At 43.5% G+C, this 24,466-nt stretch overlaps 1 protein-coding gene across 7 annotated transcripts in view; it reads left to right on the top strand.

Moving 5' to 3' along the window:
- The window catches only part of LOC117968005 (RNA binding protein fox-1 homolog 2-like), a 50,199-nt gene extending 25,967 nt beyond the window's left edge, over window positions 1-24,232 (top strand). For 3 of the 7 annotated variants that reach the window (XM_059018958.1, XM_059018962.1, XM_059018963.1), the window contains 12 exons: window positions 2,860-3,120; window positions 3,855-4,004; window positions 4,169-4,222; window positions 5,127-5,219; window positions 12,066-12,126; window positions 12,315-12,404; window positions 12,748-12,822; window positions 13,643-13,784; window positions 15,009-15,048; window positions 17,711-17,796; window positions 18,697-18,775; window positions 19,630-24,232. In XM_059018958.1, coding sequence (XP_058874941.1) covers window positions 2,860-3,120; window positions 3,855-4,004; window positions 4,169-4,222; window positions 5,127-5,219; window positions 12,066-12,126; window positions 12,315-12,404; window positions 12,748-12,822; window positions 13,643-13,784; window positions 15,009-15,048; window positions 17,711-17,796; window positions 18,697-18,775; window positions 19,630-19,674 — 1,176 coding nt within the window. In that variant the 3' untranslated portion in view covers window positions 19,675-24,232. Of the gene's footprint in view, window positions 1-2,859; window positions 3,121-3,854; window positions 4,005-4,168; window positions 4,223-5,126; window positions 5,220-12,065; window positions 12,127-12,314; window positions 12,405-12,747; window positions 12,823-13,642; window positions 13,785-15,008; window positions 15,049-16,519; window positions 16,557-17,710; window positions 17,797-18,696; window positions 18,776-19,629 lie in introns of those variants that run through there. The other 4 variants (XM_059018959.1, XR_009322212.1, XM_059018960.1 and 1 more) reach the window with 4 other exon arrangements.
- Window positions 24,233-24,466: the final 234 nt, after the last annotated feature.

Raw genomic sequence — 24,466 nt, 5'->3', positions numbered from 1 at the left:
GCAGACGCCTTTATCCAAGGCGACTTACAGAGACTAGGGTGTGTGAACTATGCATCAGCTGCAGAGTCACTTACAACTACGTCTCACCCGAAAGACGGAGCACAAGGAGGTGAAGTGACTTGCTCAGGGTCACACAGTGAGTCAGTGGCTGAGGTGGGATTTGAACCGGGGACCTCCTGGTTACAAGCCCTTTTCTTTAACCACTGGACCACACAGCCTCCTAATACGGCGAGTTAGAATATTATTATTATTATTATTAATAATAATAATAATAATAATAATAATAATAATAATAATAATAATAATAATAGTTTAGTTTACTGCGTTCTTCCAGAGTTTTGTCATTTTAAAAAAACAAAAAAACACAAAGGGATTCTATATTGTGTGTCTGTGTGTCTGTCTGCAGCTTTAATGACACTAAACTCTTTTCAGAATGTAGTAAACTAACACAGACCCCAAGAAGAAGGGATTCTATATTATACTGTAGCGTCAAACCGAACAGGATTGTGGGGCTCTGTCTGTCTGTCTGTCTGTCTGTCTGTCTGTCTGCAGCTTTAATGACACTAAACTCTTTTCAGAATGTAGTAAACTAACACAGACCCCAAGAAGAAGGGATTCTATATTATACTGTAGCGTCAAACTGAACAGGATTGTGGGGCTCTGTCTGTCTGTCTGTCTGTCTGTCTGTCTCACTTCACAAATATCTAGGGAAACGCTGGTCCGATTGTGATGAAACTCTCTCAGGACCTTCTTCAGCTCACAAATTCACAATACATTTAAAAACCTTAGAGCTCAGTGAATTAGTTAATGGAGTATCTGATCTCTCTCTCTCTCTCTCTCCATTAAAAATTCATGATTTCTCAATGAAATATTGAGCAGGGAACCCTGAAATAAGTCAGAGAGAGAGTCTGTGTACCCCACTCACACTAACACAGACAGACAGCCTCCTCACCCCCAGATTGTGATCTTCTCAATAACTTGTGATTGACATGTTGAGAGCTCTGGTTGTGAACGCGCTGCCGTGGCGATGGGGGGGGGGGGGGTGATGATGTCACTGATGTCACTGGTTGGCTTGTACACTGTAGACTCCCTATCGCACAGCAGTGTGATCCAGTCCAGGTTTCACTGCTCCCAGCTTGATCAGCCCCCAGTGTGTCTCGCTAACAAGCTCAGGTGTGTCTTATTATTAAACTCCTAGTGAAACCAGGACTGGATCACACTGCTGTGCAGCGGGAGTCTGATTCCCAGCCTTGTAGATAGACTTTGGTTGAAGGAGGTTTGTAGCTGATTTTATAGTGGAGAGAGCTACAGGATATTGCTGGGAACTGTGGGATATTTAGACAGAGAGATCAGGGCTGGGAATCAGACTCCTATCGCACAGCAGTGTGATCCAGTCCAGGTTTTACTGCTACCAGCTTGATCAGCCCCCAGTGTGTCTAGCTAACAAGCTCAGGTGTGTCTGATTATTAAACTCCTAGTGAAACCAGGACTGGATCACACTGCTGTGCAGCGGGAGTCTGATTCCCAGCCCTTGTTTTCTGTTGACCTAAATCAAAATGGAACACGACACCCCTGTTAAGAAAGAGATGCTTTTAAACTAATCCATTAGAGCTCTCTCCCTCCTCTCCACTCTGTCCTGAGGGAAGTGGAGAGCTTTTGTGTCTGGTTCACAATGGTGCAATTACTGTAGTACCATCAATATTTAATACTAATGGGGAGGGAGAGGCAGCATTCTTTATTTATTCAGCAGGAGAGTGTGCATGTCTCTCTCCTTCGCTCTCTCTCTCTCTTGTGCTCTCTCTTCCCCCTCCCTTTCTCTCCATCTCTGCATCTTTCTCTCTGTCTGTCTCTCCGTCTCTCTCTGTGTTTCAGTTGTCTGGGAGCTTTGTGAATGACTCACACTCTGGGTCTCTCTCTCTCTCTCTCTCTCTCTCTCTCTGTTTGTGTGTTGTGTGGGAGCTTTGTGAATGACTCACGCTGTGACTCGCTTTCACAGGGTTACAGTCACACTGCTGCTCAGAGTTTAAACAGATCCACCCTTTAGAGCCACAGATGAGAGAGACCTGCTCAACCAGACATTATATATATATGTTATTATTAACAAGTCATTCAGCAACTTCCAGAGACTAGGGGGGTGAACTCTGCATCATCATCAACAACTGCTGCTGCTGCTGCTGCAGAGTCACTTCCAATAGGAGCTCGTTTGTTTGACGTCTCATCCGCAGGACGGAGGATCTTAACGTTCAGTCTCTGATGTTAACCCCCCCCTCTCTCTCTCTCTCTCTGTCTCTCCCTCCTCTCTCTCTGTTCTCTCTCTCTCTGTCTCCCTCCTCTCTCTCTGTTCTCTCTCTCTCTGTCTCTCCTCTCTCTCTCTGTCTCTCCCTCTCTCCTCTCTCTGTTCTCTCTCTCTCTGCTCTCTCTCCTTCTCTGCTCTCTCTCCTTCTCTCTCTCTGCTCTCTCTCCTTCTCTCTCTCTGCTCTCTCTCTCCTCTCTCTCTCTCTGTCTCTCCTCTCTCTGTCTCTCCCCCCTCTCTCTCTCTCTCTGTTCTCTCTCTCTCTCTGTCTCTCTCCTCTCTCTCTCTCTGTCTCTCCTCTCTCCTCTCTCTCTCCTCTGTCTCTCCTCTGTTCTCTCTGCTCTCTGTCTCCCCCTGCAGGACGGAGGATCTTCACGTTCAGTCTCTGATGTTAACCCCCCCTCTCTCTGCTCTCTGTCTCCCCCTGCAGGACGGAGGATCTTCACGTTCAGTCTCTGATGTTAACCCCCCCTCTCTGCTCTCTGTCTCCCCCTGCAGGACGGAGGATCTTCACGTTCAGTCTCTGATGTTAACCCCCCCTCTCTGCTCTCTGTCTCCCCCCGCAGGGCACTCAGGATCCTGCAGTTGGGACGGACGGTTTGCTGCCCCCTCCTTTCGCTGCCTTCCCTCCCCCGCCCCCCCCTCAGAACGGGCTGGGGTCAGAGTTCATCGTGCCAGAGTTCCCTGGGCAGGATCTGCCCCTCAGTATGTACGGGGCTGCTCCGGGGCAAGCGCAGGGGGAGAGCGGGGCAAATAACAGCCAGGGGGGCAACAACACCAACAACACAGGGGGCAGTGTGAGCAACAGCAACGCAGGCACCAGCGCAGTGAGTAACCCTCTCTGTGCTTTACAATGCTTCCCTATGCTTTACCAGACCTCTCTGTGCTTTACAATGCTTCCCTATGCTTTACCACACCTCTCTGTGCTTTACAATGCTTCCCTATGCTTTACCAGACCTCTCTGTGCTTTACAATGCTTCCCTATGCTTTACCAGACCTCTCTGTGCTTTACAATGCTTCCCTATGCTTTACCAGACCTCTCTGTGCTTTACAATGCTTCCCTATGCTTTACCAGACCTCTCTGTGCTTTACAATGCTTCCCTATGCTTTACCAGACCTCTCTGTGCTTTACAATGCTTCCCTATGCTTTACCAGACCTCTCTGTGCTTTACAATGCTTCCCTATGCTTTACCAGACCTCTCTGTGCTTTAGAATGCTTCCCTATGCTTTACCAGACCTCTCTGTGCTTTACAATGCTTCCCTATGCTTCACCAGACCTCTCTGTGCTTTACAATGCTTCCCTATGCTTTACCACACCTCTCTGTGCTTTACAATGCTTCCCTATGCTTTACCAGACCTCTCTGTGCTTTACAATGCTTCCCTATGCTTTACCAGACCTCTCTGTGCTTTACAATGCTTCCCTATGCTTTACCAGACCTCTCTGTGCTTTACAATGCTTCCCTATAAGGAAAAAAAATACAAAAATGAATTTATTTAGCGGTAGTTCTGTACAGGGTTTTATATTAGTGTTATAATCTCTCTCTCTCTCTCTGCTCTCTAGCAGACAGACGGTTCAGCCCAGACAGACGGACAGACAGATGGACAGACTCTGTCCCCCGACAGTGTGGACCCCAAAGCCACCCCCAAGAGGCTGCACGTCTCCAACATCCCCTTCCGATTCAGGGACCCCGATCTCAGGCAGATGTTTGGGGTGAGTCCCCCTGCTTCATTTTCCGGACTACTTTCTCAAACAACAAACAACATCTAACTATTTATTTTAAAAAAAAAAACGCAGTATTACATTTAAAACTAATAATGACACCTGCAGCCGTCCTAGAAAGAGGTTGAAGTTTCTAATTTGTTTTGTTTTTTCAGCAATTTGGGAAGATCTTGGATGTAGAAATCATCTTTAATGAGAGAGGCTCCAAGGTAAGTCAGTCTGATAGTTTATCTAACCTGAGTGAGATGTCATCTCTGCCTCCGTTAGCTGGACCTTTATCAACACGGTATTATTTTTCTTAGTATTTATGTTTTACATTTTTTGTACCAGTTAAAAAAAAATAACTAAATCTAAATGCATTTATTTCTTAATTTTTTTAAATGTTTTTTTTTTTTTTACATTAATTGTTGTTTGATTTGATAATTGCTCTTTTCTCTCTCGCCTCTCTCCATCTCTTCTCCTCTCCCCTCCTCTCTCTCTCCCTCCCCCTCTCCATTCCTCTCCCATCTCCTCTCCCCCTCTCTGCTCTCCCCCTCCCTTTCACTCCTCTCTCTCCTCTCTCTCCCCTCCCTCTCTCCTCTCTTCTCTCTCTTCTTTCCTCTCCTCTCTCCTCTCTTCTCTCTTCTCTCTCCTCTCTTCTCTCTCCTCTCTTCTCCTCTCTTCTCTCTCCTCTCTTCTCTCTCCTCTCTTCTCCTCTCCCCTCTCCCCTCTCTCCTCTCTTCTCTCTTCTCTCTCCTCCCTTCTCCTCTCTCCTCTCCTCTCCCCTCTCTCCTCTCTCCTCTCCTCTCCTCTCCTCTCCCCTCTCTCCTCTCTCCCCTCTCTCCTCTCCTCTCCCCCCTTTCTCTCACTCCTCTCTCCGCTCATTCCTCTCTCCCCCCTTTCTCTCACTCCTCTCTCCGCTCATTCCTCTCCCCCCTCTCCTCTCTCTTCTCTCTCCTCTCCCCTCTCCCCTCCCCTCTTCTCTCCTCTCTCTCCTCTCCCCCCTCTCCTCTCTCTCTCTCCCTCCTCTCTCTCCCCCCTCTCTCTCCACCCTATCTCTCTCCCCCCTCTCTCTCCACTCCTCTCCCCCCTCTCTCCCCTCTTTCTCTCTCCCTCCCCCCTCCTCTCTCTCAGGGGTTTGGTTTTGTCACATTCGAGGCTGGTGAAGATGCTGAGAAGGCGAGGGAGGCTCTGCACGGCTCTCTGGTCGAGGGGAGGAAGATCGAGGTTCGTGTTTCATTCTTTCGTTTCTCATCTCGCTCGTTCTCGTCTCATCCTTCTCTTTGATTTCTTATTTGCGTTTTTAGAGACGTACCAGATTTTTTCCCCCCAAACGTTGTTTTTATTTCTGAAGGCTTTATTAATTGTATTCTCTGTGTTTGATTTGCTTGCAGATTGATAATCTGTATTTAACTTTCGGGTTTTTTTGACACTCTCTCTCATGTTCTGTGTTTCCAGATCCCTGAGATTCTGTCTCCGTTTTATTGAACTTTTTTTTCTCAACAGTTTCATCGCTTACTTGAATTCTTTATCATCCTGGCCTAATTTTAGTTTTTCATTTTGTTAATCTGTTTCGTTCTTTTCTTTTCTTCTTTTCATTCGTCTTGTCTTCCTTCGTTCATTCTTTAGTTCCTCGTTTTTCTGTTTCTCTTTCTTGCTTCTCATCCTTTTTCATTTCTCTCTCTCGTTCTTTATTACTTCATATTCTTTTGTATAACTGCTTTTCTTCCTTAGGTTTTGCATTTTCCTTCTCTCCTCCTTTCTCCCCTTTCAGCTCTCTCTCCCTCTTCCCCTTCTCTCTCTCTCCTCCTTTCTCCCCTTTCATCTCTTCCCCTTCTCTCTCTCCTCCTTTCTCCCCTTTCATCTCTCTCCTCTTCTCCTTCTCTCTCTCCTCCTTTCTCCCTTTTCATCTCTCTCCTCTTCTCCTTCTCTCTCTCTCCTCCTTTCTCCCCTTTCATCTCTCTCTCTCTTCCCCTTCTCTCTCTCCTCCTTTCTCCCTTTTCATCTCTCTCTCCTCTTCCCCTTCTCTCCTCCTTTCTCCCTTTTCATCTCTCTCCTCTTCCCCTTCTCTCTCCTCCTTTCTCCCCTTTCATCTCTCCTCTTCTCCTCTCTCCTCCTTTCTCCCTTTTCATCTCTCTCCTCTTCCCCTTCTCTCCTCCTTTCTCCCTTTTCATCTCTCTCCTCTTCCCCTTCTCTCTCCTCCTTTCTCCCCTTTCATCTCTCTCCTCTTCCCCGTCTCTCCTCTTCCCCTTCTCTCTCCTCCTTTCTCCCCTTTCATCTCTCTCCTCTTCCCCTTCTCTCCTCCTTTCTCTCTCCTCCTTTCTCCCTTTTCATCTCTCCTCTTCCCCTCCTCTCTCTCCTCCTTTTTCCCTTTTTACCTCTCTCTCTCTCTCTCTCTCCCCCTTTCTATTCCAAATGCAGAAACTGGTCGAAACCTTCCCCCTCTCCTCTCTCTCTCTCTCTCTCTCTCTCTCTCTCTCTCTCTCTCTCTCTCTCTCTCTCCCTCTCTCTCTCCCTACCCCTCCTTTTCATTCCCCTGTGTAGAGTGAGTGAGTGAGTGTGTTTTGTCTCATGTCTCTCTGTCTCTGTCTGTCTCCAGTCCAGGGGTCTCCCACCCTGGTCCTGGGGGGCTGGTGTCCCTCCTGATTTCTGTTCCAACCGTACCCTAAATTACTTAATTAGACCAAATTAAAATGCTTATTAGCAGCTGAAATAATTAATTTAGGGTGCAGTTGGACCAAACTTCAGGAGGGACGGGAGACCCCTGCTCTAGTGCTAGATCAGCCTGTATTGTGTCTTCATGCTTTTTATAAACCCCTGAGCTTCGATTCGACCCCCCCCCCCCCCACTCCCGCTAGGATAATTCTACCTGACGTGACGAGTCCCTGAACAACCCCCCCCAGACCCCCCCGCGCACTGCCAGTCGCTTCCAGCAGTTTGGAGCGGTTTGAAATCCACATGGTGGTGCCTTATTCTTCAGGGTATGTGTTTTATATCAGAGACCCCCGACACGCCACAGATTAGTTTATATGTTTAACACACACACGCACACACACACGCACACACACATTATTAGAACAATCTCCTCCTCCCCCAGTAAGTTTTGCACACAGAGTGCTTTGTCTGTCTGTCTCTCTGTCTGACTGTCTGTGTGTCTCTCGTCTGTCTGTCTGTCTGTCTCTCCTGTCTGTCTGTCTGTCTCTCATTCTAACTTCAATCTTACTCACTTATCAAAGTTGGGGGTGCAATTTTAGAATCCCTTATTTAGGATTATGACAGTAATTTCTCTTCTACCCCCCCTTCCCTTTCTCCCCCCCTCCCCCAAAACAGCGCAGTGCAGAGCCCCCCCCCCCCAGTAAAATGATTTGAAGTCGGTTTGGTGAAGTGTTCAATGGAGGTTAGCTTGGTCTAAAGTATCACAGCTCTCGTCATTTGATAAATTTATTATTTTAGATTCACTTTGTATTATTTTAAGTTTTTTAAAAGCACCACCCTGTGGCCTCAATAGAGTCTCCAGAATCTAACCTCTACCCCATGTACTGAAGGCTGTGTGGTCCAGTGGTTAAAGAAAAGGACTTGTAACCAGGAGGTCACGGGTTCAAATCCCACCTCAGCCACTGACTCACTGTGTGACCCTGAGCAAGTCACTTCACCTCCTTGTGCTCCGTCTTTCGGGTGAGACGTAGTTGTAAGTGACTCTGCAGCTGATGCATAGTTCACACACCCTAGTCTCTGTAAGTCGCCTTGGATAAAGGCGTCTGCTAAATAAATAAACTAATAATAATGTACTGCACAGGGCAGCTGTTATTAACCTGCAGTACCCCCTGGTGGAGGAGAGAGATACAGCAATAAGAAATATATCTATAGACCTGAATACAAATCTTGTACCGTTATTAACCTGTTACTCTGCTTCCCCCTGGTGGAGGAGAGAGATACAGCAGTAAGAAATATATCTATAGACCTGAATACAAATCTTGTACCGTTATTAACCTGTTACTCTGCTTCCCCCTGGTGGAGGAGAGAGATACAGCAGTAAAATATATCTATAGACCTGAATACAAATATTGTACTGTTATTAACCTGTTACTCTGCTTCCCCCTGGTGGAGGAGAGAGATACAGCAGTGATTAATATATCTATAGACCTGAATACAAATCTTGTACCGTTATTAACCTGTTACTCTGCTTCCCCCTGGTGGAGGAGAGAGATACAGCAGTAAGGAAATATATCTATAGACCTGAATACAAATCTTGTACCGTTATTAACCTGTTACTCTGCTTCCCCCTGGTGGAGGAGAGAGATACAGCAGTAATTAATATATCTATAGACCTGGATACAATTAAGAAATATTTATAGACCTGAATACAAGTCTTGTACCTCCTCCTGCAGCACTCTGCTGCCCTCTAGTGGAGGGGAGGATTTGAACCAGCGGAATGCAGTGGTTAATAAAGCTGTGGTATTTTGATCCCAACCAACTTTATCTTTTAAATTAATATTTTTTTAAAGGCTTTATTCTTTTTATAATTGATATATTTTTTTTATGACACCACTGGCTAATCAGAAATCAAAAAAAAAAAAAAAAGATGGACATGGCTAATGTGAACGCTGAGAGCTTTTAAGAGATGAAGGTTTTTATTTTCCATTTTAAGAGTTTGGCCTGGATTGTGTGTGTGTGTGTGTGTGTGTGTGTGTGTGTACGCGTGTGTCTGTGTCGCTGTGTGTGTGTGTGTGTTACATACAGTGTGTGTTTGGAGTGTGTTTTTGATAGTGTGTGTGTCTGTGACGGTGATAATATCTGTGTGTGTCTGTGACAGTGTGAGTGTGTCTGTGATAGTGTGACAGTGTTAGTGTCTGTGTGAGTGTCTGTGACAGTGTTAGTGTCTGTGTGAGTGTGTCTGACAGTGTTAGTGTATGTGTTTGTGTGTCTGTGACAGTGTTCGTGTCTGTGTGAGTGTGTCTGTGACAGTGTTAGTGACTTTGTGAGTGTGTCTGTGATAGTGTGACAGTGTTAGTGTCTGTGTGTGTGTGTCTGTGACAGTGAGTGTCTGTGACAGTGTGACAGTGTGAGTGTCTGTGTGAGTGTGTCTGTGACAGTGTTAGTGTCTGTGTGAGTGTGTCTGTGTGTCTGTGACAGTGTTAGTGTGTGTGTGAGTGTGTCTGTGACAGTGTGACAGTGTTAGTGTGTGTTTGATTTGAAAACCAGGCCATGACATGTCCTGTTTAAAAGCTGTGATGTTTGTACAGTGAAGAACTAAGTTTTATTTTATTTCAAGGTCTTGGCATTTTTGGGATATGTAGCAGATTCTGATTTATCTATTTATTTTTTTTTAAACATTGTGTTTTGGGATAAATTCTCGAATCACACTTGGGCGGGCGGGGTGGGGAGTTACACAATTGTTTTTCAAAGATTGAGGATTTATTTTATTATTTTTATTATTAATTTGCATGAAAAATAAGTTAGCCCTACAATGCTACTTTGATCTAAAAACACATTTTCTTAGTAATAGTTTGGAATATATATAATATTTTTCAACTTAATTTTTTTTTTTTACAAATATATTTAGATAACTATGAAAAAAAAATGATCTTTTATTTCATTTTGTTTTTATTTTATTTGTTTTTATTTTATTTATTTGTCCCCCTGACGTTTTGTTTCAAACGTTTAGGGTTGTCAGTTTCCATGGTAACAAATCCACACGCCAAGGCGGCAGTTTTACAAGGGCGGTAAGTGGAGACTTCCGAGGGAACGTCAACAAACTCTCAGATTTTAGAAAAAGAGAAAAAAAAAAAAAAAAAAAACGAAAAATTCTATATTTAAAAAAAATATATATATTTAAGACCACTTTCATTTTTTTTTTAAATTAATTTTATTTTATTTTTTTACCATCTCATATTAACTCTGCCTTGAACGCGATCTAATGACCTGAATGCCTCTCTCTCGCTCGCTCACACACACGACTGCTGTGTCCCTCCCCCAATTAATCCATTCATTTTATTAGAATTATCAGCATTTTATTTTTCCATCTCTACGTTTTGTTTTTCAAATGGCTGATGGGTATTTGTAGTGGATGCTCTCTCTATCTCTCTGTATGTATATGTATATGTATATATATATATATACACACACATCTATATATTTTAATTTTTTAATGTGTTTGATGAATAATGCCTGATTCTTAGCTGTTTTATGATTATTTTAATCTGGTTGGTGACTCCCTGCCCCCTCTCCCTCTCTCTCGTTTGCTATGTACACTTCTCATAGAATTGTATATTCGAATGGTATTCCTAGTTTTGCCTGAAATTGCACCCAATAATTGTGATATGCCTCATATCTCTCTCTCTCTCTGTCTCTCTCTGTGTTGTTTTGCTATTTTCTGGATGTTGATGTGATTGGCTGGCCCCCCCTCCCTCTCCCCCCTCTCCTGCCCGCCCCCCTTACCTGTTCTGGAGTGCTGCAATTGGTTGTTCTGTATATAAGCTTGCTGATTGGTCACTCTCTCTGTCTGTCTCTCTCTCATTGGTAATGTGACACGCCTTTGCACTTTTGGAAATGGATGTGTTCTTTTGGCACTCACTAAATGTTAATCTGTTTTTATTTTTTATTTTAAATGTGAATGATCGTTATTTTTATTATCATTTTTTTTAAAAAGAAATGTATTTGAAATATAAAATGTGTTTTACTTGACTTTTTAATATTTTTATTACACTGTTTCAATTGCTGTTGAAATGTAATGAATTCAAAGGCGAACGTTTCCACTAGAAGTCTTTCTCTGTGTCTTCAGTGACCTCTAGTGGAAACGTTTGCCATTGAATTTACAGTGAAGACACCGAGACTTCTAGTCTATGGCTAGTTAGAAAGATTATGAAGTTAGTTGGATATTCATAGACATTTCAGAGGGCTGGATCGCATCAATATCAGGGTCTAGCGCTGTATATTATAAAGACATTTCAGAGGGCTGGATCGCATCGATATCAGGGTCTAGCGCTGTATATTATAAAGACATTTCAGAGGGCTGGATCGCATCAATATCAGGGTCTAGCGCTGTATATTATAAAGACATTTCAGAGGGCTGGATCGCATCAATATCAGGGTCTAGCGCTGTATATTATAAAGACATTTCAGAGGGCTGGATCGCATCAATATCAGGGTCTAGCGCTGTATATTATAAAGACATTTCAGAGGGCTGGATCGCATCAATATCAGGGTCTAGCGCTGTATATTATAAAGACATTTCAGAGGGCTGGATCGCATCGATATCAGGGTCTAGCGCTGTATATTAGAAAGACATTTCAGAGGGCTGGATCGCATCGACATCAGGGTCTAGCTCTGTATATTATAAAGACATTTCAGAGGGCTGGATCGCATCAATATCAGGGTCTAGCGCTGTATATTATAAAGACATTTCAGAGGGCTGGATCGCATCAATATCAGGGTCTAGCGCTGTATATTATAAAGACATTTCAGAGGGCTGGATCGCATCAATATCAGGGTCTAGCGCTGTATATTATAAAGACAGTTCAGAGGGCTGGATCGCATCAATATCAGGGTCTAGCGCTGTATATTATAAAGACATTTCAGAGGGCTGGATCGCATCGATATCAGGGTCTAGCGCTGTATATTAGAAAGACATTTCAGAGGGCTGGATCGCATCGACATCAGGGTCTAGCTCTGTATATTATAAAGACATTTCAGAGGGCTGGATCGCATCGATATCAGGGTCTAGCGCTGTATATTATAAAGACATTTCAGAGGGCTGGATCGCATCGATGTCAGGGTCTAGCGCTGTATATTAGAAAGACATTTCAGAGGGCTGGATCGCATCGACATCAGGGTCTAGCTCTGTATATTATAAAGACATTTCAGAGGGCTGGATCGCATCGATATCAGGGTCTAGCGCTGTATATTATAAAGACATTTCATAATGTAGTTCTGTCTCTAGCAGTGTAGTGAGAGAGTCAGGAGTCTAGGTTTCAGTGTAGCTGTGTGTGTGTGTGTGTCTCCTCTCTCTCTCTCTCTCTCTCTCTCTCTCTCTCTCTCTCTCTCTCTCTGACTAACGCTCTGTTACCTGTACAGGTAAATAACGCGACGGCTCGAGTCATGACCAACAAGAAAGTGGTCAGCCCTTACGCTAATGGTAAGAAACCAACTCCAGTCACTGTGTTCAGTGTGTGTGTGTGTGTGTGTGTGTGTGTATATATATATATATATATATATATAATGTTCCAGGCACAGTATGAAAGTGCTGTGGTAGCTCGGAAGGGGTCCATTTGCTATCAGTGCAGAGTGACTGGGTGTGATATTTTCTCTTCATTTTACCCTCAGAAATAGGTTTCTGGCTGCAGAATACTAAGGACAGCTCTGCCTTGAATATTGTCCCAGGATCAACAGCCAGCCCTCAGGAAAACCACTGGGGTAAAATAAAGACTAAATCCTCCCCCCCCCCCCCCCCCCAGCTGAATCAGTTCATTCTATATAGAGGGTGATGCTGCTAAACTTTTGTCCACAGCTGTACATGATGCATCGTAATAGAGGTCTGTATCGCTTGTGATACGAGACCACAGCATAAAGAACTACAGCTCCCAGCATGCCTCACCATTGCCGCGGGTGCAGAGGCATGCTGGGAGCTGTAGTCCTAGCCAGCAAAATGTGTTTATTCTATGTAGAGGGTGATGCTAAACGTTTGCCCATAGCTGTGTGTGGTCTGTACTGAGCAGGCTGTGTGACGCTCTCGTCTCTGTGTGTTTCTCTCTTGCAGGTTGGAAGTTGAGTCCAGTCATGGGTGCTGTCTATGGCCCAGAGCTCTACGCAGCTCGGAGCGAACTGGGACTGTGTAAGAAACTAATCTACCTCCGTCTGTCGTCATAATATTTCAGGGATGGGAATCAGACTCCTATTGCACAGCAGTGTGATCCAGTCCAGGTTTAACTGCTACCAGCTTGATCAGCCCCCCCAGTGTGTCTGGGCAGCAGTGTGGAGTAGTGGTTAGGGCTCTGGACTCTTGACCGGAGGGTCGTGGGTTCAATCCTGCTGCTGTACCCTTGAGCAAGGTACTTTACCTAGATTGCTCCAGTAAAAACCCAACTGTATAAATGGGGGAATTGTATGTAAAAATAATGTGATATCTTGTAACAATTGTAAGTCGCCCTGGATAAGGCCGTCTGCTAAGAAATAAATAATAATAATAATAATAATAATAAATATTAATAATAATAAATATTAATAATAGCTAACAAGCTCAGGTGTGTCTTATTATTAAACTCCTAGTGAAACCAGGACTGGATCACACTGCTGTGCAGCGGGAGTCTGATTCCCCTCAATAATAATAATAGTAATAGTAATAATAATAATAGTAATAATAATAATAATAGTAATAATAATAATAATAATAGTAATAATAGTAAGAATAATAATATAAATAATACTAATAATGTAATTAAATTCTGTAACTATTACTGCCTGTCACATTGCTTGATAGTAATGGTTATTGTTTAGAAATGATATAATGTTTGTATAAATAGACTTGTATGCATAAATAAACAGAATCTCTACATGACTATCAAATGATCCAGAAGCTCCCAGTGTGTTTGGTTTAAGCTTTGAAGGCACGCCCTGTCTGTCGAGCTCTGTTAATAATCTCTCCCCCTCCCCAGTCCCTGGCTTCCCGTATCCCACCGCTGCCACCACTGCGGCCGCTGCAGCGTTCAGGGGGGCTCACTTGAGAGGACGTGGGAGGACTGTGTACAGCACAGTGAGGGCAGCCGTGCCCCCGACTGCGATACCAGCGTACCCAGGGTGAGCAGCAACATCATCATCATCACTATAATATGTTATTATTTTTAACCAACATTAATAACATTATTATTATTATTATTATTATTATTATTATTATTATTATTATTATTAATGTTGGTTAATATAAATACTGTTCATTATTGTAATAGCAATAGTAGTATTGTTAATAGCTTATTGTAATAGTTGATAACATTAATGATATTGACAGAAGTCATAATTCAGTCCTGTTTTAATCCAGTCAAACTGAATTGAAATAAAAACTAGAAAATAGAATAAATTCAATTCTAGAAACCTTTTTTTAAACATAATATATAATTGTATAGTGATACCTTTTTTATTTTTAATTTTGATGGAAATTATAACTTGTCTTTTTTTAAAGCGCACATTTTCTGCTGCATGTTTTGTGGTGTCTGTCTGTCTGTCTGTGTGTGTCTGTCTGTCTGTCTGTGTGTGTCTGTCTGTCTGTCTGTGTGTCTGTCTGTGTGTCTGTGTGTCTCTCTGTGTATGGAGGTGTTTAAAATGCATGATGAGTTTGATTTGCTCATGCACAAAATTGCTGTTTTTTTCTTAAATAACGAGGAATGAGGGGGAAATAATCTCAAAATAGCAAATACAACTTCTGAAAAATATACAACTTTACACAAGGCAATGTTAACTGATATGAGAGAGAGAGTCAAGCAGAGATATGAACTGATATAGAGACAGAGTCAAGCAGAGATATGAACTGATAGAGACAGTCAAGCAGAGATATGAACTGATAGAGACAGTCAAGCAGAGATATGAACTGATATAGAGACAGAGTCAAGCAGAGATATGAACTGATAGAGACAGAGTCAAGCAGACATATGAACTGATAGAGACAGAGTCAAGCAGAGATATGAACTGATATAGAGACAGAGTCAAGCAGAGATATGAACTGATATAGAGACAGAGTCAAGCAGAGATATGAACTGATATAGAGACAGAGTCAAGCAGAGATATGAACTGATATAGAGACAGAGTCAAGCAGAGATATGAACTGATATAGAGACAGAGTCAAGCAGAGATATGAACTGATACAGAGACAGTCAAGCAGAGATATGAACTGATATAAGCAAGCAACCTCGCTAGCTCCCCCTACTTGGTGGAAGTTGCACTGCATGTTGCATGATTCTTGAGTGAAGTAACAATCCTCTCTCTCTCTCTCTCTCTCTCTCTATCTCCCTCTCGCTCTCTCTGTCTCAGTGTGGTGTATCAGGATGGGTTTTACGGAGCTGACCTGTATGTAAGTACACACTCTCTCTGTCTGTGTCTCTCTCTCTCTTGCATGAGCGCTTGCTATAATAAGTCACCAGACCCCAACACTACTGGCCTTCCCACATACTGAATTTATATACACACAGCCCCCAGGACTGGCAATGAGACTCTTATCGCACAGCAGTGTGATCCAGTCCAGGTTTTACTGCTACCAGCTTGATCAGCCCCCAGTGTGTCTAGCTAACAAGCTCAGGTGTGTCTTATTATTAAACTCCCAGTGAAACCAGGACTGGATCACACTGCTGTGCAGCGGGAGTCTGATTCCCAGCCCTGTAGATAGACTTTGGTTGAAGGAGGTTTGTAGCTGATTTTATAGTGAAGAGAGCTACAGGATATTGCTGGGAACTGTGGGATATTTAGACAGAGAGATCAGGGCTGGGGAATCAGACTCCTATCGCACAGCAGCGTGATCCAGTCCAGGTTTTACTGCTACCAGCTTGATCAGCCCCCAGTGTGTCTAGCTAACAAGCTCAGGTGTGTCTGATTATTAAACTCCCAGTGAAACCAGTTTTTTGAGGGGGATTTGCCTGTGAATTTGGGGTCAGGTTTTGTAATGGTGAATATATGAAGCATGTGCCTGCTTTTTGAATTGCGCCAAACTGTTCTGGGTACGAATCACATTGGATCAGCATTCGTTCTTGAATTCTTCTGGGGGGGGGGGGGGGGTAATATATTTTAATTTAATTGATGATCCAGCGGTTAAAGAAAAGGGGTCTCGATACCAGGAGATTCAAATCCCGGCTCAGCCACTGACTCCCTGTGTGTGTGTGTGTGTGTGTGTGTGTGTGTGTGTGTGTGCGTGTGCGTGTGCGTGTGTGTGTGTGACCCTGAGCGAGTCGCTTCACCTCTTTGTGCTCCGTCCTTCGGATGAGACGTCAAACAAACGAGCTCCTATTGGAAGTGACTCTGCAGCAGCCACTGACTCCCTGTGTGTGTGTGTGTGTGTGTGCGTGCGTGTGTGTGTGTGTGTGCGTGCGTGCGTGTATGTGTGCGTGCATGCGTGTGTGTGTGTGTGTGTGAGACCCTGAGCGAGTCGCTTCACCTCCTTGTGCTCCGTCCTTCGGATGAGACGTCAAACAAACGAGCTCCTATTGGAAGTGACTCTGCAGCAGCAGCAGCAGCAGTTGTTGATGATGCAGAGTTCACCCCCCTAGTCTCTGGAAGTCGCTTTGGGAGAAAAAGCCTCCGCTGAACGACTCAATAACATGAAGCATTTTATAATTGTATATAGTCATTCATGCATTCATTACAGTATTTTTTCTCTCAAAACCTGATTATCAGCTATAATCGCCCCACTTCTTTGCAGAAATCAATGTGATATGAACTTGTGTGCAGTTTGGTGTGTGTTTTATCCCTGTGTGTGCGCGCGCGCGTCTCGCTGTGTGAATTCGAACCCTGTGCCCAGCCCTTGATTCAGCCCTCTTGTCTTTCTGTTATAGAATAGTGTTTCAGGAACCAATCATTAAACTGCCTCAGGTAGGCCCGCCCAGCTGGCAGCAGACAGCCAATCAGATTGCAGTGGAATTTGTAGCAGTAATTCTATGTTCTAACACAGCAAGGTGGATGATATAATAACCCCAGTGGATTGTGGGAAGAGAGAGATTTCAACTAGAATTAGTGTTTGCCTTAGTGTCTGCATGCTCCCCTAATAATTAATAATAATAATGATAATAATGATAGTGATGATGCCTACCCCCTCCTTGAATAGAACTACTGCAGCCCCTACTCTCTCTCTCTCCTTCCTTCATTCTCCTCCCTTCATTCTTCCCTCTACCTTCTCTGTCTCTTGCCTCTCTTCTACGTTCTTCCCTCCTCCTCCTCCCTCTCTCATCCTCTTTTCTTTCAAACTTCCTCTCTCCTTCCAATCCCTCCCCCACCTCCCATTTCCTGTTTGGCCTCTTAGGGAATGCTGGGAGTTGTAGTTTTGTAGTCCGGAGGAGGGTGATGATGTCGTAGGCTTCCTGTTTTGAACCAAAGTCTAGAGCTGTTGCATGAGCCGGGATTTTAATTGCTTGTTTTTTATTAATTTATTAACCCCCCCCCCCCCCCCCCCCTCCCTCCCTCCCTCCCTCCCTCTCTCTCTTTCTCCTTTCCTATTCACCCGGTGTTTTACTGCAGTCATTCTGATTTGGTTCCGTCGCTCCTTCAATAAATCGAGTTTCTGATTGGTTTGACGTCTGCCTTTTACCTGGCTTTGAGGAGCTTGTTTAAATCCTAAATGCCAGACAGCCTTCCTCCGTTCCAATCAAACGCAGCCCCCCCCCTCCTCTGCATCCGTACAGACAGAGGGGAGAGGCAGGGACAAGTTGAAAAGCCACACTGTGATTTACAGACAAGCTTCTCAAAGCCAGATTTTTAAAAGCCAGTCAGAAATGTTTGTTAGAGGAGCGACGGAACCCAGACCCGCTCCGAATGACTGACGCAAAACACCAGCGAATAGCAAAGGAGAGAGAGAGAGGGAGAGAGAGGGAGAGAGAGAGGGGGATGTATTGTAATGTGAAAAAATCTCTTTGAATCACCAGTGAAGTTGCTTCTGTGTGCTGGTTTGGTGCTGTGCTGCAGTGTGTGCCTCTCTCTCTCTCATGGAGTTAACCCTTCTCTCTCTCTCTCTCTCTCTCTGTTTTGTTCAGGGGGGCTACGCTGCGTACCGATACGCTCAGCCCACCGCCGCGGTAACCGGGGCAACCGCTGCAGCCGCCGCCGCGTATAGTGATAGGTGAGCCGCACGGCATCCTGGGACACTGGGGGACTGTGTCTCTGTGTGTGTGTGTCTCTCTCTCTGTGTTAGTTTAGGTATTGTCTGTCTCTCTCACACACACATTTAGCTTGTGTTATTTTCTATCTGTGTGTTTCTCTTCATCTTTCTCCTTTCTTTCTCTCTTCTCTATCTCTCCCCTCTCTTCTTTTTCTGTCTGTGCTCTCTCCTCTCTCTCTCTCATCTCTATCTCAATTCAGTTTGAATTTCATGTGCTTTATTGGCATTGCCAAAGCAGTGATGGGTAAATTCCATCTTTACAATGAACATTTAAAACACATGTAAATAAAACAAACACACAGTACTTCAAACACATCACAACAATAATAATGAGAATAATGATATATCTGTATTCTATAACTATTTATTTATTATCTGTGTCTCTGTCTCTCTCCTACACTGTTTATAAATGTATTAACGAGTCTCTCCTTTCTCTGTCCTATCTCTCTCTCTCCTTTCTCTCCTATCTCTGTCCTCTATCTCTCTCTCTCCTTTCTCTACTCTCTCACACTGTTAGAAATGTATTAACAAGTCTCTCTCCTCTATCTCTCTCCTTTCTCTCATCTCTCCTACACTGTTATAAATGTATTGAGTCTCTCTGTCTGTGTCTCTCTCTCTCTCTCTCTCTCTCTCTCTCTCTCTCTCTCCTACACTGTTATAAATGTATTGAGTCTCTCTGTCTGTGTCTCTCTCTCTCTCTCTCTCTCTCTCTCTCTCTCTCTCTCTCTCCTACACTGTTATAAATGTATTGAGTCTCTCTGTCTGTGTCTCTCTCTCTCTCTCCCTCTCCTCTCTCTCTCTCCCTCCTACACTGTTATAAATTGTATTAACGAGTCTCCTCTCTCTCTCTCTCTGTCTCAGTTACGGCCGGGTGTTCACCACAGACCCCTACCACGCCCTCGCACCGGCAGCCGCTGCAGCGTACGGAGTGGGAGCCATGGTGAGAGATTATTATTATTATTATTATTATTTATTTGTTTATTTAGCAGACGCCTTTATCCAAGGCGACTTGCAGAGACTAGGGTGTGTGAACTATGCATCAGCTGCAGAGTCACTTACAATTACGTCTCACCCGAAAGACGGAGCACAAGGAGGTGAAGTGACTTGCTCAGGGTCACACAGTGAGTCAGTGGCTGAGGTGGGATTTGAACCGGGGACCTCCTGGTTACAAGCCCTTTTCTTTAACCACTGGACCACACAGCCTCAGAGGCCTCCTCCAAGTGAGCACTTTACATAGAAAACACAACAGCAGTCAACCTCCGAATGTGTGTCTGTGTGTGTCTGTTCATATGTGTGTTTCTCTGTGTCTCTGTATGTGTGTGCGTTTGTATGTTTGTGAGTGTGTGTGTCTATATATCTGTGTCTCTGTTTCTCTGTGTGTTATATATATAATGTATATATAATGTATATATGTGTGTGTGTGTTTCTATGTCTCTGTGTATGTGTCTGTATCTTTGTGTGTCTCTGTGTCTGTATGTATGTATGTATGTATGTATGTATGTGAGTGAGTTGTATCTCTTCCTGTGCCCTTGTTGTTGATCTGGCTGTGTCCTGATAGGAGGGGGAGGGATTCGATCCTCGCGGCACAGAGGACGAGTTACCGTGACCTTCAGTCTCTGGGGGGGAGGGGGGTGTTAGACAAACAGACAGGGAGTCCGTCACAGCTCTCTGCTGACACCTGGTGGATTTTAATTGGTACTGCAACTGAAAAACACTTCAATTTTATTTTATTTTGTTAAAACAAATTTGTAGTTTTGTAAAATCTCTTACGAAGTTTGCATTCTCTCTCCGCAGGCGAGTTTGTACCGGGGTGGGTACAGCCGGTTCGCCCCGTACTGATTTGAACCCACGGTGGAGGAGCACAGCGCCCCCTGTCTGCAACATTAACCTGAGCAGAAATGGAGGAACTCCACGAAATCAACAAACCAACCAACCAGCTCAACACAGGGATGGAAACAAGACTCCCATCGCTCTCCAGCAACGAAAACACAAGGACATCAACCGATAACAAGACTCCCATCGCTCTCCAGCAACGAAAACACAAGGAAATCAACCTATAACAAGACTCCCATCGCTCTCCAGCAACGAAAACACAAGGACATCAACCGATAACAAGACTCCCATGGCACAGCAGTTTGAGAGCCAGTCCAGGTTTTACATGCATTCTGAGAGCTCAATAATAATATTATTAGTAATAAGACTCCCATCGCATAGCAGTTTGAGAGCCAGTCCAGGTTTTACATTTGTTCAGACTGAGAGCTTCATTATTAACCCTAATAAGACTCCCATCGCATAGCAGTTTGAGAGCCAGTCCAGGTTTTACATTTGTTCAGACTGAGAGCTTCATTATTAACCCTAATAAGACTCCCATCGCATAGCAGTTTGAGAGCCAGTCCAGGTTTTACATTTGTTCAGACTGAGAGCTTCATTATTAACCCTAATAAGACTCCCATCGCATAGCAGTTTATTATGAAGCTCACAGAATGGATGTAAAATCTGGACTGGCTGTCAAACTGCTGTTTGTTTCCATCCCTGTAAAAAAAAGAGAGAGAGCGATCATCAAACTCTAGAGAGAGGAGGGAAAGAAAAACAGAGTCTTTTATACCTCAATTACTTTCTCCTTAAATGAAAAAAAGACAAAAAAAACCATGTGTTTCCTTCTTCATTACCCTTATACATATTCCCATTATTATTATTGTTTATGATTACTATGATTATTACAGTATATATATTTCTGAGTTCCAAAGAGTTTTTTTGTTTTTTGTTACTGTGGTATATTGCAAAGCATTTTCTTGTGTGTTATAAATTTGAGGGGGAGGAGCTATAGGGCTGGAGGCGGGGTTTAGAGAAGCTGTCATAGAATGCTGGGGCTGGACTGAGCCATTCCTCAAGGCTGTAAGGGGGGAGGGAGGGTTGGATTATACCATTATATGAGCTATAGGCAAGGAACCGGTGGAATTCGCATTCTTATAACACTAAATATTTTGTTTTGTTGTGCAAGACTTTATTATTATTATTATTATAATTTTTTTGTAACCTTCGCCCTGGCATAAGTTTGCTGCAAATGTGATTTTTGTTTCTACCCCGCCCCCATCCAAAAATTATGAATTTCAAATAGTTTTAGTTTTAAATCATGTCCATAAAACTTTCACTTGCTTATTGCTGTTAAACTGAATTTCGGATATATTTTTTTTTTGTACTCGGTTTAGTTTCAATCACGCTGATGAAGGCACTAGAGCCCCAAACTAGAGCTGGTCTGCTGGACTCAGTTTAGTTTCAATCACGCTGATGAAGGCACTAGAGCCCCAAACTAGAGCTGGTCTGCTGGACTCAGTTTAGTTTCAATCACGCTGATGAAGGCACTAGAGCCCCAAACTAGAGCTGGTCTGCTGGACTCAGTTTAGTTTCAATCACGCTGATGAAGGCACTAGAGCCCCAAACTAGAGCTGGTCTGCCGGACTCAGTTTAGTTTCAATCACGCTGATGAAGGCACTAGAGCCCCAAACTAGAGCTGGTCTGCTGGACTCAGTTTAGTTTCAGTCACGCTGATGAAGGCACTAGAACCCCAAACTAGAGCTGGTCTGCTGGACTCAGTTTAGTTTCAGTCACGCTGATGAAGGCACTAGAGCCCCAAACTAGAGCTGGTCTGCTGGACTCAATCACAGTGATGTTCCCTCAGCTTTACCATCAGTGCATTTTTTTTTTCGTTTTAAATATCAATGCATTGAATTCTTGAACTGCAATCAAGATTTTCAGCATTGGCCCGACCGCCTCCCACCCTCTTTTTCAACCTCGCACAATAATGAACATTTCAATGATTTTAGTTTCCCTTGTACAGTATGCAGCAGGCTCTCCAATTATACTGTGAGATTCATGATGTTGTTTGAAATCAGGTTTTGAAAAAAAACTATTTTTTAAATGCAAAAGACTTGCTTATTTGTTCTCCTTTGTGAAAAATCATGTGGTTTTTTCCCTGTTCGCAGTCTAGTCAAAGTGTGTATTTATTGTAATATACTCTATATGGGGTGAGAGTGAAATTGAGAAGTCGGGTGCAGTTCATACCCCCAGCCAGCAGGTGTCCCCGTGACAAGGCTTTGACATGTCAATAGAAGCCAGCTCGGCCAATGGGAGACCGCGGGACGTGGTGGGGGGAGTGAAAAGGAAGTAGGACAGGAAGTCGATTCTTTAATCGCCCTTTGAACTTCCTGTAGAAATAAAATGGAGAATAATGTCTTTTTTTTTTTAAAGCAATGCATAGACTTGTTTCCGTTTCGCGTTTATTTTTTACGTTCAACGTTTCTTCAATGCTCGCCGAAGGCATCGTATATTTTTGTTTCAAATTTCTTCTTTTTATGACTTTTTTTTTTTTCAATGTATATAAATATTTTAGTTTTAGAAATGTTACAGCGAGGAAACATTCGCAAACCAAAATTAAATAAACATTGTGTAAATAAAATCAAACGAAAAAAATTTCAATCTTGACTGACAGAGAAACAGACGGACAGAATCCTGGTGTTATAATAATAATTGAAAAAAGTCCCCCTTTTCAGTTTGCCGTTCTGCACCGCTACTGTAGAGCGGAGATGGACAAGGTGCTGTCTGTCCTGTTCTGAATCGTTTAATCAAACCAATAAAATAAACCTCCGTCCATCCAGACCCTGAAGTCGTTCATGATCTTCCCTGTTAAACCCGGAGTAGAATATCCCTCCAGGTCTTGATTGATTTGATTTAGACACCTCCCTGCTGTAGAGCTTACTCTAAAAGCTGCTCTTGGTGTCTCAACGCCCTGTAATGCCCCTAACCTCCACCAGGAGGAGACTAGCACACATTACCTCTGTCTTCTTTAAACTCCTGCAATTCTGAAGCAGCTGAGTTCTAACACTAAGCACTAAGGGAGGCTGCATTACAATCACTGCCTGGGCTGATGTGTTATAAAGTTGAGGGAACTTGGTTTCAGGAGAGGGGGTTTCAAGTCACGGCACGGCACCCCGGATGATATTTCGGGGTTCGATACAGCAATCTCAAACTAGGTCTCCTGGAACCTGGTTTCAAGCCGCATGTTCCTGAAAAAGTGGCTTTGTTTTTTCCCTCTGTATTTAGACACTAAAGTTACAATGCAATATCATGCAGTCCACTAGAACGCATCGCTTCCCTTTTTGTAGGTGCAGAGCGCTGGCTGGTAAATCCTTCTGCATCGTGTCTGTGGATCTGCGGTCTGTAACAATGACAGCATGTTAAAGCTGGACACTAGAATGCGTTGCCTCTTGGTGCCACTGCCTGTTTTTACACACTAGGGGGCGGAGTTTAGAACCGTTTTATTTTAATTGCCTTTTTTAAAAAAATAAATAAGGCAAGCCCCTCCCACTGTGTCTGGCGTCACATTGTGTGTATTTAAATGACACTACGTTATGTACATGGATACAAGTCAACTTGATTTGATCTGAGTCAGTCGATGCTTTTGAGACAGTGTCTGGTACAACTGTACAAACTACAGCCATACAGCAGACTGACTACATGTACATAGACACATTTTTTGCTTCGTTTTTGTTTTTTTTTAATTTTGTGTTGTAATTTTCTGACGTTCTCTAAAGGTGCTGCTCTTGATGTAGCCGCTAGGTGGCAGCGTTCTGTACCGTGGCCTGCTCTGAGTGTATACACTAGGGGGCGGTTAGCAGAGTTAAGACCTGACTCTCAAGACTAGAGAAGGTGATGTCTTGTTTAGCTCTACTTGCAGTGGCTGTTGTGTACACAAGGGGCAGTGTGGAGTTTAGACCGGACTGTTTCGGTAGCAGTGTTTTTTGTACCGCTCTACTTGCAATAACTGTTGTGTACACTAGGGGGCAGAGTCCTCTAGCAGACTGTCTGTCTTGTTTTGAAACACCAGGATTCGGTGTGGTGGGGGTTTCCCTAATTTATTATTCCAATTATATATATGTGTGGTTTTATTGTGTGAATGTTTCCTTGCTGCGTTGTAGCTGATACGGTATAGAAATCACATAACCATGCAGTATTCGATGGGGTTTTTTCTCTCCCTCCCGGAAAAATAAAATAAATACAACGTAGCTGTACGTCGTGACGGTAGAGTCTCGTAGGGTTTTAGAATTTTATTTTTTGGTTTGTTTTTTGTTTTTTTGGGAGGATTGTTGTGTTTTTTTTTTTTTTTTTTTTATTTTTCTGAATTTCTACCCGTATATAACTTATTGATCATTCTGTACCTGGCTTTTTATAAATCTCCGGTAGTCTCTCTGTGTGTGTGTGTGTGTGTGTGAGAGAGAGAAGGGGAAGAGGGGTTCTATTGATTCTCCTCAAATTCTGACCCCCTCCTCCTGCCGCACCACCACCACAAGCCTCCGGGGGTGTAAGAGAGCACTGTTTTTAAATAAACTCTAAAAAAAGACTCTGTGTCTTGCCTGTTTTTTTTCACTCTGTCTCTAACTTGAATGCTGATATTACCTTAGATAAGGTAGTCCTCGAATCAGAGCTCCCCAGGATCTGTGAAACCAGCCTTTTGGAGTGTCTGTTGTGCTGGTTTCACCTGATCAGCAGCACCAATCTTGGGGGGAATATCAATTTTCTTTTTTATTTTTATTTTTCCGATTCCTGGGAGTTTTCAGAAATTGCCTGACACTAC

This window comes from Acipenser ruthenus, unplaced genomic scaffold (genome assembly GCF_902713425.1).
Source record: "Acipenser ruthenus unplaced genomic scaffold, fAciRut3.2 maternal haplotype, whole genome shotgun sequence".
Lineage (NCBI taxonomy): Eukaryota > Metazoa > Chordata > Actinopteri > Acipenseriformes > Acipenseridae > Acipenser > Acipenser ruthenus.
The sequence above is the reverse complement of the archived record's forward strand: the minus strand, read 5'-3'. Positions and strand labels throughout refer to the sequence as shown.